This window comes from Drosophila ananassae, chromosome 3L, assembly GCF_017639315.1.
Source record: "Drosophila ananassae strain 14024-0371.13 chromosome 3L, ASM1763931v2, whole genome shotgun sequence".
In the NCBI taxonomy this organism is placed as follows: domain Eukaryota; kingdom Metazoa; phylum Arthropoda; class Insecta; order Diptera; family Drosophilidae; genus Drosophila; species Drosophila ananassae.
In genome coordinates this window covers 7,381,797-7,399,056 of record NC_057929.1, presented here as the reverse complement: position 1 = coordinate 7,399,056, position 17,260 = coordinate 7,381,797, and the positions used below count along the sequence as shown (strand labels likewise).

The 17,260-nt window shown below is 45.2% G+C and overlaps 6 protein-coding genes across 8 annotated transcripts; 3 read left to right on the top strand and 3 right to left on the bottom strand.

Moving 5' to 3' along the window:
- The first annotated feature begins 1,319 nt into the window (after window positions 1-1,319).
- Window positions 1,320-2,327, top strand: LOC6494762. The gene is made up of 2 exons (XM_001959685.4): window positions 1,320-1,477; window positions 1,872-2,327. Exons 1-2 carry the CDS (start codon window positions 1,466-1,468, stop codon window positions 2,157-2,159), a joined length of 300 nt encoding a protein of 99 aa, XP_001959721.1. The 5' UTR covers window positions 1,320-1,465; the 3' UTR covers window positions 2,160-2,327.
- A 560-nt stretch (window positions 2,328-2,887) lies between these two features.
- On the bottom strand, window positions 2,888-8,023 carry LOC6495858. The gene is made up of 7 exons (XM_001959684.4): window positions 7,580-8,023; window positions 4,895-7,323; window positions 4,475-4,836; window positions 4,136-4,414; window positions 3,725-4,001; window positions 3,396-3,562; window positions 2,888-3,321 (listed from the first exon to the last, which is right to left on the bottom strand). Exons 1-7 carry the CDS (start codon window positions 7,866-7,868, stop codon window positions 3,168-3,170), a joined length of 3,957 nt encoding a protein of 1,318 aa, XP_001959720.2. The 5' UTR covers window positions 7,869-8,023; the 3' UTR covers window positions 2,888-3,167.
- Window positions 8,024-8,152: 129 nt separating this feature from the next.
- On the top strand, window positions 8,153-9,884 carry LOC6494764 (40S ribosomal protein S16). Its single transcript, XM_001959683.4, has 5 exons — window positions 8,153-8,298; window positions 8,364-8,405; window positions 8,611-8,742; window positions 8,963-9,077; window positions 9,641-9,884. The coding sequence occupies exons 1-5, from the start codon at window positions 8,287-8,289 to the stop codon at window positions 9,784-9,786; spliced, it is 447 nt and encodes a 148-aa protein (XP_001959719.1). The 5' UTR covers window positions 8,153-8,286; the 3' UTR covers window positions 9,787-9,884.
- Window positions 9,885-9,940: 56 nt separating this feature from the next.
- LOC6495857 (glycosyltransferase-like domain-containing protein 1-like) lies at window positions 9,941-11,188 on the bottom strand. Of its 3 annotated transcripts, none has more exons than XM_014908030.3 (2): window positions 10,607-11,188; window positions 9,941-10,553 (listed from the first exon to the last, which is right to left on the bottom strand). In XM_014908030.3, the coding sequence occupies exons 1-2, from the start codon at window positions 11,097-11,099 to the stop codon at window positions 10,543-10,545; spliced, it is 504 nt and encodes a 167-aa protein (XP_014763516.1). In that variant the 5' UTR covers window positions 11,100-11,188; the 3' UTR covers window positions 9,941-10,542. The 3 variants fall into 3 exon arrangements, with proteins under 3 accessions (XP_014763516.1, XP_032307141.1, XP_001959718.2); XM_032451250.2 differs by having other exon boundaries at window positions 9,941-10,546; XM_001959682.4 differs by having other exon boundaries at window positions 9,941-11,188.
- A 13-nt stretch (window positions 11,189-11,201) lies between these two features.
- LOC6494765 (charged multivesicular body protein 6-A) lies at window positions 11,202-12,167 on the top strand. Its single transcript, XM_001959681.4, has 3 exons — window positions 11,202-11,361; window positions 11,427-11,536; window positions 11,593-12,167. The coding sequence occupies exons 1-3, from the start codon at window positions 11,287-11,289 to the stop codon at window positions 12,065-12,067; spliced, it is 660 nt and encodes a 219-aa protein (XP_001959717.1). The 5' UTR covers window positions 11,202-11,286; the 3' UTR covers window positions 12,068-12,167.
- LOC6495856 (cilia- and flagella-associated protein 57) lies at window positions 12,071-16,036 on the bottom strand. The gene is made up of 5 exons (XM_001959680.3): window positions 15,715-16,036; window positions 15,571-15,654; window positions 14,594-15,519; window positions 14,364-14,533; window positions 12,071-14,303 (listed from the first exon to the last, which is right to left on the bottom strand). The coding sequence occupies exons 1-5, from the start codon at window positions 15,897-15,899 to the stop codon at window positions 12,171-12,173; spliced, it is 3,498 nt and encodes a 1,165-aa protein (XP_001959716.1). The 5' UTR covers window positions 15,900-16,036; the 3' UTR covers window positions 12,071-12,170.
- Window positions 16,037-17,260: the final 1,224 nt, after the last annotated feature.

Genomic DNA, 17,260 nt, shown 5'->3' with positions numbered 1-17,260 from the left:
GAAATTTTCCCAATCACCTACTAATTAGGAATAGTAATTGTAATAATTTAATCACTCGCATATTTGAATTACCCATTAAAAAGTATACATTTTTGCAACAAATATTGCATAAACAGAGTGAGAAAAATAAACCAATTAAAAGTTTCCATCACTCGGAGGTATTCAAATCTTTTTAGGGGAAAACCCCTTTGTGGATTCCAAGAATTACAGACAATGTCACACCTTTAATTAGTGTCCAGAACAATAAAGGCAATAAATTGTAAGCTAGTTGAAAAAGAAAAATGAGATCATATATTTTCCGAGTATCCCCAAAGATTTCGATTTATTGCCGGAAGTAAAATTGACCGAGACATTGCACAATAAAATTGCAAAGCTCCTCAGATCAGAGTGATCGCTCTTAATCAGTTAGGCGCCCATGAAATCACATTATCAGCAACATGATGTTTCACTAATTGACTCTGGTGTCTACGCAACATGAATATGAACTAAGTATGCGGTCACATATTCTCTCGATCGTCATATATACTAATGCACTGCGGAATTAAGCGGGAAAAATTAATAGATAATCAACATCAACGCTTTGAATAGTTTTTATGGTGGTTTAAATATGTAATATATATATTATAGAATTATAATTAATAAAATAATAATAATACTATTAAAAAATAAACATCACATTCCTTGGGAATTGCATTGAAAAGTTTTTAAAAGATTATTAATCAAAGGGGATTTCCGGAACCCTCTTGGGTACATCCCATATTCTCTTATAGATGGGTTATTTGACTTCCAAACTAACATATCTCTGATTATAATTCTCTACTAATGATATAGCTATTTTTTGTATTAGTTCTTTATAAGATTTAGATTAAAAGCCCAAGGCAACCAACCCCCACTATTTAAAAACTTCATTAATGATCCTTAATCTGATCAGTAACCGCTTTCAGTAATCAATAGTGATTATAATATTGGTCACTAATGTTTTTTGGAACTTGATAAAGACAGTTAAATTTCCTGTCTTAAAGAAATTAGTTCTCTAAGTGCCGGCAACGATCCGCCAAAAACGCCATTGTAAATTCCAGTTGATATTATTATCTTGATGGGCCAAACCCACCGTACTCCTTAGTCCATCTGGCGCACGTAAGTATAGATAGTGGTAGTACCTGGTATTGGCCTATCAAATTTTGTGTGTCACGAATGCTGCACGATCTCAACACGATCTTCGGCCGAGCTGACGGGCCTCGAGACTGTTATTGTTGTGGTGGTGGATTGGTGGGTTGGGTGGATGGACGGACTGGTGGGTGCGTTTGTTGCCTCCGGCACTCGTGTATAAAAAGTAATGCTCCATCGCCACTGGCTCCCAGTTGCGGACTATAGCAGATCGGGAAATCATATAAAATTGTGCGATTAACAGATTTTTCGTCGCGGTATTGGAGAGAAAGTATTATTTAATCGGAGCTCAACAGAAATGGCTAAGAAAGTAAGGAAACTCTCCTGTCCCTGACTTTAATTATTTGAATACAAAGTCTATCAAAACACCCAAAATGATAATGCCTGAGAGCTCTAATCAACGATCGAAATAAACCTATATATAATGCTATTTGCTCCACAATGGTTTATAGGCGGTGCCAAACAATAAACACTCATCCCAACCAATCGAGTTTAATTAATTCATAAAATCTATCAAAAGTGAAGAGATCTAAATAATTTTTGTTATAAACGTGCAATGATCCAATTAAACTCGTTCAATCTGGCTCTGATTTGGAGCTCCATGTTTAGGGAAAACCTGAAAAAAGCGCTTCAAACAGACTCTGATTGGGTCTCCTCCGAAAATATTTTAATTAATAAATTGCTTCATCTTCGACTTATTGCAGATGTTCTGCAGTATATTATTGATGGCAACGACCCTCCTCATACTAAGTGTCGACGCGAGACCCTCGATGATGGACAGTCCCAGCGTTGATCCCAGCGAGTATCACGGGAATCTCTCCGAAGAGACCATCCTGAAGGTGCAGCAGTGCGAAAAGGACACTGCCACGATGGAGCTGTGTATGCGATGTGCCAAGGTCACCAAGTCCCAGATCATCTATCCCATGTGCTGCAGCAACGATGACGGCATCAAGGATTGGTGCAATGCCTATGTCTTCTATGGCGACCAGTAGGAGGAAGGGCTTTCCTGAGTGGAAGGCTCTGGGTGCAGGCGGCGAACCAAACCGTGTAAATTGAATTATTTCGCACTCCTGTCGTTATTGGCTGTGATAACCTATTGTATTTAACTTAAATTATGTATATATTTAGAAAATAAACAAGACTAAATTATCTTACTTGAACTCATTATCCTTCCCCTTTAAAAAAAACATCATACTTTTGGTATTTTTTATTTATTTATTTCATCTCTATTTTTTTGTTGAATTTTGTGTTGGAAATTCATTTGTTTTGGATTTTTAGAAAACTTTATAATAATTACAAATGTATAATAATGGATAGTAGGAGTGATTTCAAAACGAAAAAATATATATTTTTGGCCATCTCTCAGTGATATAATAACGTTCTCCCATCAGCAAGCAAATAAAACAAAATCATATATTAAATTTTTTAAAAATACGCGTAAATGGAACTTATTTAACAGTTCTGTTCTTCTTTTATGGCAAACTCTTTAAAAATATTGACGAAAATAATAAGTGTGAAACGAAAACCAAAAGCGAAACTTATAAATGCACATCCGTTCGTATCGAAGCCCGAAAATCATCATCGAGCGCCGTCGAATATCGGAACTTGCACTACACGGGATACTCATATATATAATATACATATTTATATATGTATAGTTATATATATGGAGATGTATATATAAATCTATATAACAAACAAGGTATAACCTTGTAACGATTGGTTTTTTTTGTAAATCTTTGTTCTTTTTTTTTGTGTTTTTTGCACTCGTTGGGGCGCCATCGGATCATCCTCTCTTCGGTTTGCTTAGCATTTGATTTGTAGGGATTTTAATTTCAATTTGTTCTTTTTTGTTTTTTTTTCTTTTGATTTTAACGTTGACTGAAAGCAACATTTAAATATTAAGTCGCGTGAAGAGTTCAACTTACCAGAATTCAAGCACGCTATTTTTTTTTAAGATTATGTTTGCTTTTAGTGGTTATGTGAGTGTTTTTCTTTTGTTAGTTATTAATAGTGAGGTTTGACTTTGGCAGCTCATGCTCGCCGATGGCCGAGTGGCCATCGGGGCGAGCTAAATGCAGGTAGGAGCAGTCCGCATCCTCGCAGCGTCCCATCAGATCGAAGGGACAAATAGTGGCGTGGACATCAAGGTCACTAGAGAAATAAATTTCAAAAAAAAGAAAAGAAAATACTTTCACCAGACGAGGAATAAACAAATTGTAACTCACCTGTTGTAGTTACGGGACATGGGCGTTTGGTAGGCTAAGAAATATTGGTCCCTGGGCCATCCCACCCCTTTAGCCGTGTGCTCCCTCAGCTCCCGCATCGTGGTCACAGTGAAGGGCCCCGTCTGGGCGACCGCCTCGGCTTCACTCGGCTGGCACTGCGCCTGATTCTGAAAATAAACTCAACCAGTTTGTTAGTTCTTTGTTTGCCACAAACCGCTCGGCAGTGAAGAGTGGCGCACACTCTTAGGAAGGCTAAGAGCAACGCCTTTCATAAAGTTCTTAGCATTAGGTTTTTTGAAAGCAATTTGTATAAATCGAATTCCACGCACATCTAGAGGCATCGTTTCCGGTTCTATGCTAGATCGATTTGCATCCGATGCTTCTGGCTCCTCCAATTCCATTGGCCTTTCTCCGGGAGGCTCCTGAGCTTGGGGCGTGGGAGTGGGAGTGGTTCCCTCCTGTTCTATCACAGATTTTGGTTGGCTATCCTCCACAGCAGTTAGTTTTTTCAGGTCATCGTACTTCGCGATGGAATTGTAGAGACGTATCTCCTTGGTGAGTAGCGTGGATTTTTGGGTGATAGTCGGCTTGCCCTCGTCGATCAACCTGCAAGAAAACCAGACCTATAGTCGCATAGAACCTTTCCCCTGCCCCTCTTGTTTGATGTGGCTGCTGCAATCTGCATTGGTCCAGCTTTCCCACGCCGTTCAGGTCGTTGATGTGGTTGATGATGGTAGTACCTGTAGTCATCGCCCCTTAATCCTCGGCCCAGGTCCATGGCCGCCGTGTAGAGTTTATGGCGTTTCTGTTTCAGAGACATGATTATCTCGTGGCTGGCCTGAATCTCTGGCTGAATCCTAGACAACTTCAATTCCTCCTGCTTGACAGCCTGCTTCACAGATTGCATTTCCGCGTACAATTCCTTCAGACGCTGCGAACACTGCAGACGTATCACCTTCGACTTCTTCGCCTCCTCCACCAGTTGCAGTGACTTCTCCAGATTGGTTATCATGCTGCCCCTGTACGAAACTAAAAGCTTAGAAATCACTAGCCCTAAACTGAACCTACGGAAAGCATACCCTATTTTCTTAAACGAATTCTCGAATGCCTTTAGCCGGCTCTCCTTCGGTGGCAGATTTATTTTGGGATTAGGCTTTGGGATTTTAGCAGCTGGAGGTTTATCTTTGGCAGTCTCCGTGGCTGCCACAGACTTGATACTATCTTTAACAGCGGACCTGACTGGTTTCGGCCCTACTTTAGAGGATGCACCGGTTTGTGACGGATTCTTGGCTGGCAATTTCTTAACCATCGTACTAGCTTTGCTCGTGACACCTGAGGGTGTGGTTTTGGTGGCCAATTGTTTCTTCTTCTCCAGCATTTGCATGCGCTCGATCAGTCGCAGGTACTCCTTCTGAGAAGCCACTGGCAAGTGTCTCACAGCCTGTAAATAAAGACGAAGATTAATGATTTCAGATACAAAAAAGTGTATGATAACCTACTCCTGGAGAAATCTTTATAGGCAGGATTTTAGGAGGCTGAGTCACTGGCCGTTTCTCGGCAACCTTCGGCTTCTCTGGCACTTTCTCAACAGGCGAACTGTTTTCTGGCGAACTTGTCACAGGCGCCTTTGATCGGGCTTGTTTCAGGAAATCGTCAATCTTTTTCTCAAAATAATCGTTAATGACAGTTCGCCTGAGGTTGCTGTTCGGTGCGGGATTCGTATCTGCAATCTCGGTCGTGGGAGTATTTGATCGGGTGGTCGATCCACTAGCACTGCCCATGGCCAGGCTCAGGGGACTAGCGATGTCCGCGTAACTGATGTAGGCACTGGACGAGTTCAGCTCCAATTCGTCGTCGCTGGCTGCCGATTCTTCGCCCAAACTGATGACCAACTTTTTCACCCTAATAGTGGCTGGATCTACGGTCGTAATAAGACGGGTGCTGGACGTACTTGACGAACGACTATGAAGCGGAGCGTTAGGCTCCTTGATCATCAACGTTGACGGACGCTTTATACTCAAAGATGTGGCGGAACCCTCATCAACTGGTATTTTCCGCTTAGTCGTTGTCTTTTTGTTAATCACCTTGTTGGGCTTGACGATTTTGATGATTTTGGAAGAAGGGAAGGTTTGACTTTTAGTTCGATTCTCTACCGGCTGTGGGATTTCGACAGGTTCGGCAAGGGGTGCTGGGATTGGAGCTGTCTGTGGTTCCGGAACAGTTCCAATTTGAACTTTTTCTGGTTCATTTAACTCACGACGGATGGGATACTGATCCCGCGCCGGTTCGAGCACTTCTACGGAGGGAAAGACGCTGGCTTGGAAGCGCTTCACAGCATTCTTGAGTATCTCGGGTAAGCCATGATTGGCATTTCGACATGGCTTCGCAGTTTTCTTTGTTGCTAAGCTAGAGAGAAGAAGAGAACGCAGCTCCTCCGGATCATCCGAATCGTGGCTGGCGTTCGACTCCTCCCTAAGTAGATCAATGCATGGGTGAAGTGGACCCAAGTCCTCGGGTGGCGGAGAGGGTGGGCACTCTTGCGGGGGTGGCGGAGGTGGAGGCGGTTTTATGGGACGCAAGTTTGAGAGCAGCATGGCCCGCAAAGCACCAGCTTCGTCGTCACTGGACTCGCTATGTGATCGCATTCGCGTCTGTGAGTTCTCCATGGAAACGGATTGCATGTCCGTGATGTAGCTGTGGTTGGAATGGTGATCGACCAGATGCATGGCATCTTGCGCATCCTCGTCCTCCAGATGCATTTGTGGAATGTGAAATGGCGGCGGTGGAGGCGGCTCTTCGTCATCGTCAAATATGACATTTTCCAGCCTGCCTCCCTGATCATGCGTCCTGATATCCTCTTCATCGTCCTCATCTATCACAATGGGCATGGACACCGGTGGCAGGGAGTTGGGCATAAAGCACCGCCAACTGCCTCCAGCCGTTTCTAAGCTGTTCCAATTGTTCCCCCACATATTCCAGCCCCCATAATCCCTATGCTGGTCATCGCTGTCCGTTTCGGCCAGGTCCATATCCACGGGCTTGGTGTCCTCCACATCCGCTAATGAATATCGCGGCGGAGTTTGCTCCCGTTCTGGGGATGCGGCCGGACTTATCTCCATGAGGTCGTCGATGTCGTCCACGTTGGATATGGAAGGATGCACCCGATTGATCATATCGGTGGGCGAGTAGGCCCGCTCCGCATCGCGTTTTTTTCGCGCAAAATGTTTCTTCAACATCGCTGACTTCAGGGCGATTAGTCTCAGCTTCAGTTCGGCAGGATCTTCGTCTTTCCCTGCAGTCGCCTGCTCCGTTGTGTTTTCCTCGGTGTCGGAAATGTGTTGTGGCATTTGTGGCAAAGGTAGTTCATTTTGGGGGAGCGGTTGGAACTCATTTGTGAACTTGGGACTGGGCGACTTACGCAGGCGACACTGTAGTCGGTCGCGCAGACTGTTTTTGTACATTTCCCGGCGCTCCTCCTGCGCCAGGGCCACTCGTAACTTGTCCCGGCTCAGCTTCAATCTCTCCAAGTCCAAAACATCCTCGTTCTCATCGTCCTCGTCGTACTCGTGCAGCTCGTCGTCGGTAACGCTGTCCAGCGACTCTACTAGAATGGAATCCTGATGATGGGGCGGCGAACTCGGCGAATTCGAATGGTATTGGCGCGGCAGGTGAAAATTCTGAGGGGGGTAGGTAGGACGTCGTCGCGGAGGCAACGTATGCTTGTAGCGCCTACTGGCCGCACTCTTGCGGTTTTCGGTGTGCATCCCCGACCCATACCGTTTGGCCAAGTCCATGCGACGCAGCTTCTGCTTAATGACCTTGCGCTGGGCGTCCAACTCATTCTCCGACAGACTGGAGACATCGGAGAGCACATGGACGGGCGATTTTGGCGGTCGTCGTTGAAAACGCTCCAATGGCTTGGGGTAACCTACGAAAAGATGCAACATAGTTTTAATATATCCTGACAGAAAGGAATCAGTAACAAATACGAACAAGCTAAATCAACCCACCAGGGGGAACCTTGTCATTTAGGCGATAAATAAAAGTTACAGTTGCTTTGTTTTTAAAAGTTTTAAAAATATTCTTAAAATGCACTAAATGGGACCAGATTTCGATGTGAAAACCCCCCAAATCCCCCGGAGATGTACTTTAGATACACACACAACCAACAACATGTTGCTTACTGTAATGATGCGCCAAATTGGCGGAGAGCATGTCCATCCGTTCCACATCCTTGTTGTTCTCCTCCAGCTGCTGGATGCGGGCGCGCAGCTTAAACTCCTCGTCCTCGGATGATATGATTAGCTCGTACTCGTCCATAATCTCACCCTCCTCGCGATCGTTGTCTCCTGTTGCCTTGTCGCCCTCTCCTTGGCCAGGGCCACCGAGGTCATCGATTAGTTCGGGGGATTCTTTCACCTCCTTATTATGCTGCCTCGTCTCCGGTGGCACGGCAGCAGCACAGATAACCATGGCTCGCTTGCCAATTGTTGCACGCTCAGCAGTTTTTAAGGAGTATCCACACTGATGCACTTAAAACGTTTATTACGCTGGTTTTTTCATTCTTTGGATAGCTGTTATCGATTTTTATAGTGATGGCACTTTCGCCTAGTTGAGTGTAGTTTTCTATCTCTAGTGGTTTTTTTAATTAAATTTTTTCTATTTTATTGTACATGTTTTTGAGCTTACTGGCTTGTAAGGAAAATCTATTTATATAGTTTTACGCATAAAAAAACTATATTCCAATGCCCACTTTTATCATTCATTATACAACACTATCCGCTAGGTGGCGCTTTTTGGTATATTTCCCACTGACAGCTAGAGCAAAAATCTGGTCCCACTAACTGTCAACGCGACTTCCGCTCTTTTCCTACCCAACTCGCGGAGCAAAATGCAGCAGAAGGTATTTGTGCCAGTGAAAAAACAAAGATTTCGTTCATTACTAATGGTTACAATTGACTTTTGCAGCGCAGAGAACCCGTGCAGGCCGTCCAGGTCTTCGGACGCAAGGTTTGTGTGGCTAAAATCGCAAAATCCAGTGAAGTTTTCGCACGTGTCGCAAACGAAAAGCGCGTCTGAAGGCGGTAGATTTTATTTTGTGCTACCGCTTCGCTTGCCGCTGAGGTTATGTTTGTGTGCTCAATGTTTCAATGGATTTTTTTTACTGACTTTCATTTGATTGAATGGAATTTAATGGTGATTTTGATTATTACAGAAAACCGCCACCGCCGTCGCCTACTGCAAGCGTGGCAACGGTCTCCTGAGGGTGAACGGACGTCCCCTGGAGCAGATTGAACCCAAGGTTCTGCAATACAAACTGCAGGAGCCTCTCCTGTTGCTCGGCAAGGTGAGTTGTGATAAGAATACCTTTTAATATAAGGAGTTGGGCTAAAAGTCTGTTTGTTTTTAAAGAAAACCAGACTTTTAAGCCTCAAATGATGATAACCTTTATCCCGAATTCGAAGCCAAATGAGATTAATTTTTATATCTGATTAAACCAATCTACATTAGTTTGGGACCTCTCTAGTACCCTTTACTTACCCTTCTTTAAATCCTTATTCTTGCAGGAGAAATTCGCCGGCGTGGACATCCGTGTGCGCGTCAACGGTGGTGGTCATGTAGCCCAGATCTACGCCATCCGCCAGGCTATTTCCAAGGCCCTCGTTGCCTTCTACCAGAAGTGTAAGTATCCTTCAAGCAAGATAGTAATCCCACCCGCCTTAATAGGTTTTTGTTTGAGAGAAATCAGTCTCTTTTGCAAATGATTCATTTGGGCCAGAGTGACCTCCATTACGAGCATATACCAACCAAGCTGCTAGCTCAGTGGGCAGATTGGGTGATGCATCGGAAACACTTGGATTTAAGACGCCTTCTTCCAGATTTTTGTTGGAATTATTCACCTTTTCCTATAAGACATTAAAGAAAGGCAGAACGAACCACATTATGAGCATATACCAACCAAGTTGCTTCCTTGATGAGCAGATTGGGTGATGCTTCAGGAACACTAGAACGATAACTGTAGTATCCGGCACCTTCTCCCAGATTTTTGTTGGAAGTCTCTGCCATTTCCAGTGAAAGACTCGAGCAAGGAAGAACAAGTGCATGAGGCAATCAAAGAGGGCAGTCGGCAGATCTGACCATTGCTATTTTGAGGCTTCATCGACACACTTTTAAACTCATAGTTAATAATTTCAACAAATATCTCTGTACGATAACTAATAAGCCTTTCTTTCTCTCCATTACAGACGTCGATGAGGCCTCCAAGAAGGAGATCAAGGACATTCTCGTTCAGTACGACAGAACCCTGCTGGTCGGCGATCCGCGTCGCTGCGAGCCCAAGAAGTTCGGCGGTCCAGGTGCCCGTGCTCGCTACCAGAAGTCGTACCGTTAAACTACTCTGTCTGGTTTTCAATTTGGATTAGAGCTATTTTTTACAATTTGAAAATGGTTTGCACGCAAGTGCGAATAAAAACGGAATAATTAACTGTACAAACAGTGTTGTTTTAAAGAGGGTAAAGATAGAGTTAAAAAGATAAACCAAAGAGTTACGAGAACTAAAAATTTATTTTAACAATTTTAACTTATTTTTTCTGGTCGTAATTCTTTAATATTCATTTTCTCAAAATATCTGGAAACCAGAAATTGCGCCGAATACTTTTCAAAAGAGAACTTCATCCGAAATTTATCACGAATCCTCCGAAAAGCGGTTGGATTTCTGCACCAGTTGGAAAGCATCTTCACCAAGGCATTCGTTGTGTTGTAAAGATTCTCCTTGGGATAGATTTCCGGATACACCAGTTTATTGGGGGCTAGTGGATAGCAACCGCAGTAAGCCGCCTCCAGCATGGCTACGCCGTAAAATTCGTGTATGGCTGTGGAGATAACAATGTCGCCGGAGAGCAGAGTCCTCACATATTCATCCCGAGTTAGGTGGCCAAAGTTAATAAGCTTTTCGCCCAGCTTTTCTTTTAAGCTGTCGAAAGCCTCCGGAACTTCCTGGTAGCTCTCACCGCAGATGGTAACCTGGAAGTCAGCGTTGCGGTTGACCAGCTCCAGCAGCACTTCGACCAGGAGTTCCGGATTCTTATCGTGCTCCCAGCGATGGGGCCAGACCAGATGCAGGGCGTCTTTTGTATCTGTAGAATCCTCAACTGGTCGCTGATCAGGGAAGACTTTAAAGTTAATGGGAAAATAAAGAACTTCGCATTTACTTTCAATCTTCTCGCGGATGTTTTTCACCCGGAAGTCTGGCTGGATGTTGAGGAAGGGCTTCACGTTGTCCAGAAACGAGCTTCGATTAAAGTGGGAGTTGAAAAGCACCAAGTCGGCTGCCAGGCAGGTGAGGATTTCATTCAGCCCGTACTGACAGTCCCGCTCCTTGACTTCCCGCACAGGATAGATGAGTTGGTTTTCATGGAAGTAGACGACCTTCCGGCACGTGGCCAGATCCGGCCGGATGCCGATCAGCTCCGCGAGACTGAGCACGGAACTGGTGAACAGAACCCGGTAGCTATGATCCTGCGGAATGACCTGGGAGAAATAAAGCGCTGAACTTCGTGCCCTCCAGTGCCACTTCTTAGCCGGCAGAGTATATATCTCATATTCCTCCGGATGTAAACTATCAACTAAGGTGCTAATCAGCTGCTTGTGACTTCCTCCATAGAAGGGTTCAATGATTAGAATATGCGGCCTGATCTGCTCCATTGGCAGGGGGGTGCCTTGAACCGATTTTGATTTGGATTATGATAAGTTATCAGAAATGTTGATCAGCCGTTGGATGCAGTATAGCCGTTTGCCGCAAAACGATTCATTTGCAGCAACTGGTCACACTGCAATCCGGGTGGCGTTAGGAACACTTTGAAACACGTCAGCTGGCTATACTAATTGAGTCATGGGGGCTTTGTTTGGGAAAAGTAGCAAAAAAACGGCTCCTAGCCGAATTACCGACCAGGACAAGGCAGTTTTAGTAAGTAGATGGCTAATTTAGAGTCTAGTTAGCCTAGCTAACCACCCAAAACTTCCCTACTTCAGCAACTAAAGCAGCAACGGGATCGCCTGAAGCAGTACCAAAAACGCATAGAACTACAGCTGGAAAATGACAGACTGCTGGCCAGGAAGTGTCTACAACAGGGTCGCAAGGAGTAAGTATTAAATATAAAAGGGATAAGATCATCACTATCTCCACCTAATCTTTTAGCCGGGCCAAGTCGTTGCTGCGAAAGAAAAAGTACCAGGAAAGTCTCTTGACCAACGCGGACAAGCAGCTGGAGAACCTGGAGAAACTTGCCGCCGACCTGGAGTTCGCCCAGGTGGAGATGAAGGTGCTGGATGGCCTTAAGGCGGGCAACGCAGCCCTCAAGAAGGTGCACGATTTGCTGGACATAAACGAAGTGGAACGCATCATGGACGAGACGCGAGAGGGCATCGAAAAACAGCAAGAGATAGACGCTATACTGACGGATGTGCTAACGGAGCAAGACGAGGAGGATGTGCTGGCCGAGTTGGATGCCCTCGAGGCGGAGGAGGACCAGCAGAAGACTGCCCAACTGCCAGACGTGCCCACAGAAGATTTGCCTGTTCCTGCGGAAAACGTACTCGAAACGGAGGAGGAGGAGCCAGAAAAGAGCAAAACAATAAGCAGCAAACCCAAAAAAGTCCTGGTCGAGGCCTAGATCTACACTTCTTAACTAATGCCATTTTTTGTATATATATATAGCCTTTCAACTAAATATTTCGTTAAGTTCAATGTGAAATACATATTTTTATAGACTATGATTATTTCTTTAGACCCGTCGATCGTCGCATGTCTTCCTTGACTTTGCTGCGCAGCATTTTGTTGGTCTCTTGCAGCTTTTCGATCTCCTCCAGCAGAACAACATTCTCCTTGAATAGCTTGTCGTACTTCCGTTGCACGGTCTTGTCCTCGGCCACTGATTTGTATCGCGCAAGGACATTTTCGATTTGTTTGCGCTGTCGCATAAACTCATCCTTCACCTCCGCTTCCAGGCTGACAAAGCGCTTGAGCTCGTCGTCGGAGGCGTGTTTACGGAAGAGTTCCTTCACTGCCTTCTTGAGGCCTTCGCTTGAGTTGATTTCTCCGGCCACATAGTAGATATCCGAGCAGATGGCATGCAAACATTCCCGCGAGGCCTTCGCCCGGTGGCGTTCCGTCCGAAGTTCGATGGAATTGCTTAGGTACTTGTCGCGCATCTCCTTCAACTGCAGCTCCAACTGGAGATTGTTCTGGTTCAGGCCTTCCAGCTCCGCTTCCATTTCAATGATGTGCTTACGCTTGTCGTTGATCTGGAACTCTCTTGGTTCTATTTGGGCCTTTAACTCGGCGATCTTGTGGCCCAGCACCTGTTTGTATTTGTCCAGTTCCTGGTTCTTGTGCAGCAGGTCCTGGATTCGCTTCTCCTTGCCGTTGATGGCATAGTCCCGATCGGCAATGTCCTTCTGCAGATCTTCAATGTTTCGTAGCTGCTTTGCTATATTGCGTTGGGATTTCTGGTGCTCTTCCTTTAGTATTTCCACCTCTTCAAGGAGATTGTCGATTTCCTTGCTCTGAGACTCGTATTTCTTCTGCAGGACTCCCGCCTTACCGCGCCACATCTGTGTCTCGTTCCTCTCGGTGGTCAACTTGTTTTCATACTCCGTTTGGGTGGACACCATGTTACGATCATTTTCGAGCTCCACCTCGTGGCAGTACTCGATGAACTCGTCCTTTTTGTCCTGCATCTCCTTCATGAGATCGCGGATGAGCTCCTTGCGTTCATTAAGCTGCTGCTTGTAGTTGTTCTCCAGAGCCTCCACCGTATCCTGCAGAGTGCCTGTGGAGTTCTTCAGCTTATCCTCGTAACTCTCGCGCAGCTCCAACATATTCTCTCGCAAATTGGTGAACTTCTGGTATTCGATCAACATTCGCTCGGAGTACTGGGTGGCCAGGGTGTCCAACTGGACGCGATGATCCTCTCTGATGGAATTTATCTGGAACGTAATGTGGTTCATCTCCTCGGTATGCCGGGCTTCGATTTCGTTGTTCAGCTCCTTGAGCTCCTCCAGCGCCGAGCAGTAGCTCCTGTGCACCTCCTGCAACTGCTGGCCATCAAAGATTTCGTTCTGGCTCAACTGGTACTGGAACTCCTCCGCCTGCTGCTTCAGTCGCAACTCCAGGTTGGCTATCTGCTCGATTTTGTCGTTCAGCTGGCTCCGGGGTATCAGGACCTCTTGGCTACGCATTAAATCCTGATCCATATAGGGCACCTTGCCCTCGATGTTGTCCATTGTCCAAATGGCCAAGGTGCCCTTGCTGGAGATGGCAAACAGCATGTTGCCGCAGTAGGAGAATCGCATCTTGTTCACTGGCCCATCGAAGAACCGGAAGTTGGTGAAGGTGCCACCACCCGCCTCCATGAACGGAAGTTGCATATTGAACAGGTTACCCTCGTGATCGGATATGAACATTATTAGATCCGATCGGGCCAAGCACATATCCGTAACGGCTCCTTTATTCCTGGATGGAACAGTGATCTCCCGTACCAGAGTCGAGTCCTGGAATTCACGGATCGTGCCCACACTAGTCCCAGCGTAGATGGTGAAAGGATCGCCGAAGCTGCACGAGACGGTCACGTATTCAGTGCCCTTCTGTACTATCTCCTGGACTCGGGTACCCGACTCTATGTCCCACAGATAAATGGCACCCTCGGCCCCGCCTGAGATCAAGTACTTGTCGTTCTTCGACCAGGCTACGGATAAAACAATGCCATTGTGTCCTTTTAGGTTAATCATCACATCCAGTTTGTAGACCGAGGTGACAGCAATGTTGTTGTCGAAGGCGGCGGCCATCAGGTGACCCAGATTAGAATACCGCACAGCATTGCAGTGCGGAAAGTTGTAGGTTTTTACAATCTAAAAGGGAATATCAAGCAAGGATTAAAGGATATATATTTAAAGGGCTTGAAATCTTACGTTTAAGTCATCCATAAAGATCTGGGTTATACGGAGCTGATCCGAAAAGCCAATGGCAGCCATCTGACCCGTCAAACTCAGCTCGACAATGTTGACATCGACTTGGAATTTCCTCACCAGCTCCACAAGGGCAGTCTCATAGTTCCAGATCCGAATGGTCTGATCTCTGGCTGTAAAAAGCTTGGATTAGAAGGTATAATTATGTAAGGATGGTTGAGAGTTCCACCCACAGGCAGTCATGATGATGGGCTTCCAGGCGCACACTGATATGGCTATTATTTCCGCCGTATGGATGAGCACGCCCAGAGGTTCAAACTTCAGGTGTTTGGTTTTTAACGTCTCCGGGACTATGAGAATGCCCACGTAGATCTGAGAGTGAGCTGTCGTCACGATCACCGTCTCCTGCTTGTGATCTATGGCCAGATTCCGGATCTGGTACTGCGGCTCTGAATACAAATTAGTCGGCACAGTTAAGATGGTTTTCCTTTCGAACTTAAACTTGGAAACTCTTTCAAAGACAAAGACCTTATTGAAAATGACGTAGGCGAATCCTTTGGGAAAGGCGGTCATGCAAAGGACTCTCCGGTCATACAAAGTAACTGGCTGTGTGGTCACAAAACGTTGATCCTGCAACTCCCGATCACGATCGAAGACCTCTTGGTCGATCATCAGATCCACTGTATCCGCATCACTGGCTTTTTGGATCAACTTGTGTTCCCCATTCTCGACGAGAATCAGTTGATCATCTGCAGATCCCACCATTAGAAGGTCCAGCGACAGGAAGGCCATTGAGCAGACCCGATACTTGACTTTCAGATTATTGCTGATGCTGAAACCCCTTTCCGATTTGCTCATCAGTAACAGGGTTCGTTCGCCTCCAACTGCCAAAAAACTGCAATCGTTCGGATTTCCGGCAATACACTCTGCACCTCCGTGGGACCCCGGTATTGTGGCTCTTCCCTCGATAATGGTGCTCGTCTTGTCCAGAACCAGCATGATAACCGCCTCCTCTGGCGGCTTGGTCACCACAGCCACCGATCTGGAGTCATTGGTGAATATCATTTGCTGGACTTCACTGTTTTTGTGATTGGCAGGCAGTTCCAAGTGGCGGCGCTTCTTCAGGGTGGCTAGTTCATAAATGGATATATAGCGACCACTATATGGGGATTACAAAGAGGGTAACACAACTAGTATATTCAATTCTCACTTTTTAGAATGCCTTTCCATCACAGCCAACAATTTGCGATGCGAGCTTATGGCAATAACCTCAGGTCGAGTATCCTCTGGTAATCTGGAGATTTTCAAGAAAATTTAAAAACCAAAACTTACAAATAAACAGCCACAGACTCACCTCAGAAACCGTTGCTTGTTTTGGACATAATCGTGAAATGCCAGGACTCCCTCTACAGGATAAATGACCTCCTTGGTCAGATTAAAATGGATATTACCAATGACATCCGACCTAAGACCGTATATGAGACGTGGTCTTATCGTCACCGTGCCACCGGTCACTGACGGCCTCTTCATGTCATCCATCTTGTGGGATTTTTTCTAAAAAATATACGCACGCGGGTCAGGATTACAATTTAAACTGCCAGCCAGATGTACTGGGGAACTGAAATTCGATCAAACAATCTAGGGAACTCTCTGCTACCCCCAGCTCCGACATTAAACTCCATGGCACCCGGTCAGGGGTGAACAAAACAACAAGAAATAGGTTCTTTTTGGTGGGAGGTGGTTGATGCGGCTCCGTCGTCCCAATCAAGACTGGGGCCGCAAGCGTCCATGAATAAGTAATTAAACGCCTCTAAGTATGCTTTTAATTTAGACTCGCAGAGCTGAGGGCCGCGCCGCTCTGATGAAAGTCATGATAGGGCGAAGAGGTTAAGACGAAAGAGAAATGGCATTAAGAACTTGGTAAAAACAACAATAAAATTTCTGATGGATTTTGCGCTCGTTTCCAGGCCAACAAAAACAAAAAGAAAACGCCGCCATGGCACTTGAACTCTGGTAATGCGCTTTTCAATGGTATTATGTGTGTATATATGGGTATATCTGTCAGTCAGGCACTCAGTCAATGACTGAGTCAACATACGAAAGAACCATGACCTCAGACAACATATGGCTACAAATAAGGCTATAAGATGTATAATGTATGTATGTATAAAATATATTTGTTCCAATAATATAGATATCAAATTACTGTTATATCCATCTCCTCTTCCATATCCTTATTATCCTTTAAAGAGAAAAGTAAACAAGCCTGAGTCCCCTATGAATAAGTAATTAAATGTTGCCAAGGATGTTTTTAATTTAACAGCAAACACTTAGGAAGAGATAGGATTTCAGAGGAAGCTTTTGGACAAAACAACATTAGAATTTCCGGTAGAAATTGCCGCGCGTTTCCTGGCCGACAAAAAACAAAAGGAAATGAAAGGCAAACCGCCTTCGCACTTGAACTCTGGCAATGCGCTTTTCAGCCGAATATGGGTCTGTCTGTCAGCCAGTCAGTCAGCAAGTCTGCCATTCAGTCATTGAGTCAATCAACTCCCACTACCAAATATTAGTTAACGACAATCGTCTCCTTGGCAAAACGAACACGACCTAACACAAGGAATTTGTAGTTGAAAAAAAAAAAAACAATAAAAAACAAAAGCTGCTCGTTCGCTCTTCAATCAAGTACTCTTGAGATTTAAGGGAGAGGGCGAGAGAGCTTTCGGGTCGACAATCCTACAAGTTGGAGATGCTAAGAATGGTTTGGGCAGCTTGAGGTCCCTCAATGGGGGATTAGCTGAGCCAGGCAAACATTACCGAAGGGATTTCAAGTAACTTGATTAATGGTTTCCTAGTCGGATATTCCATAAATATTTGTGGTTGATGCGAAAATTGCAATCATA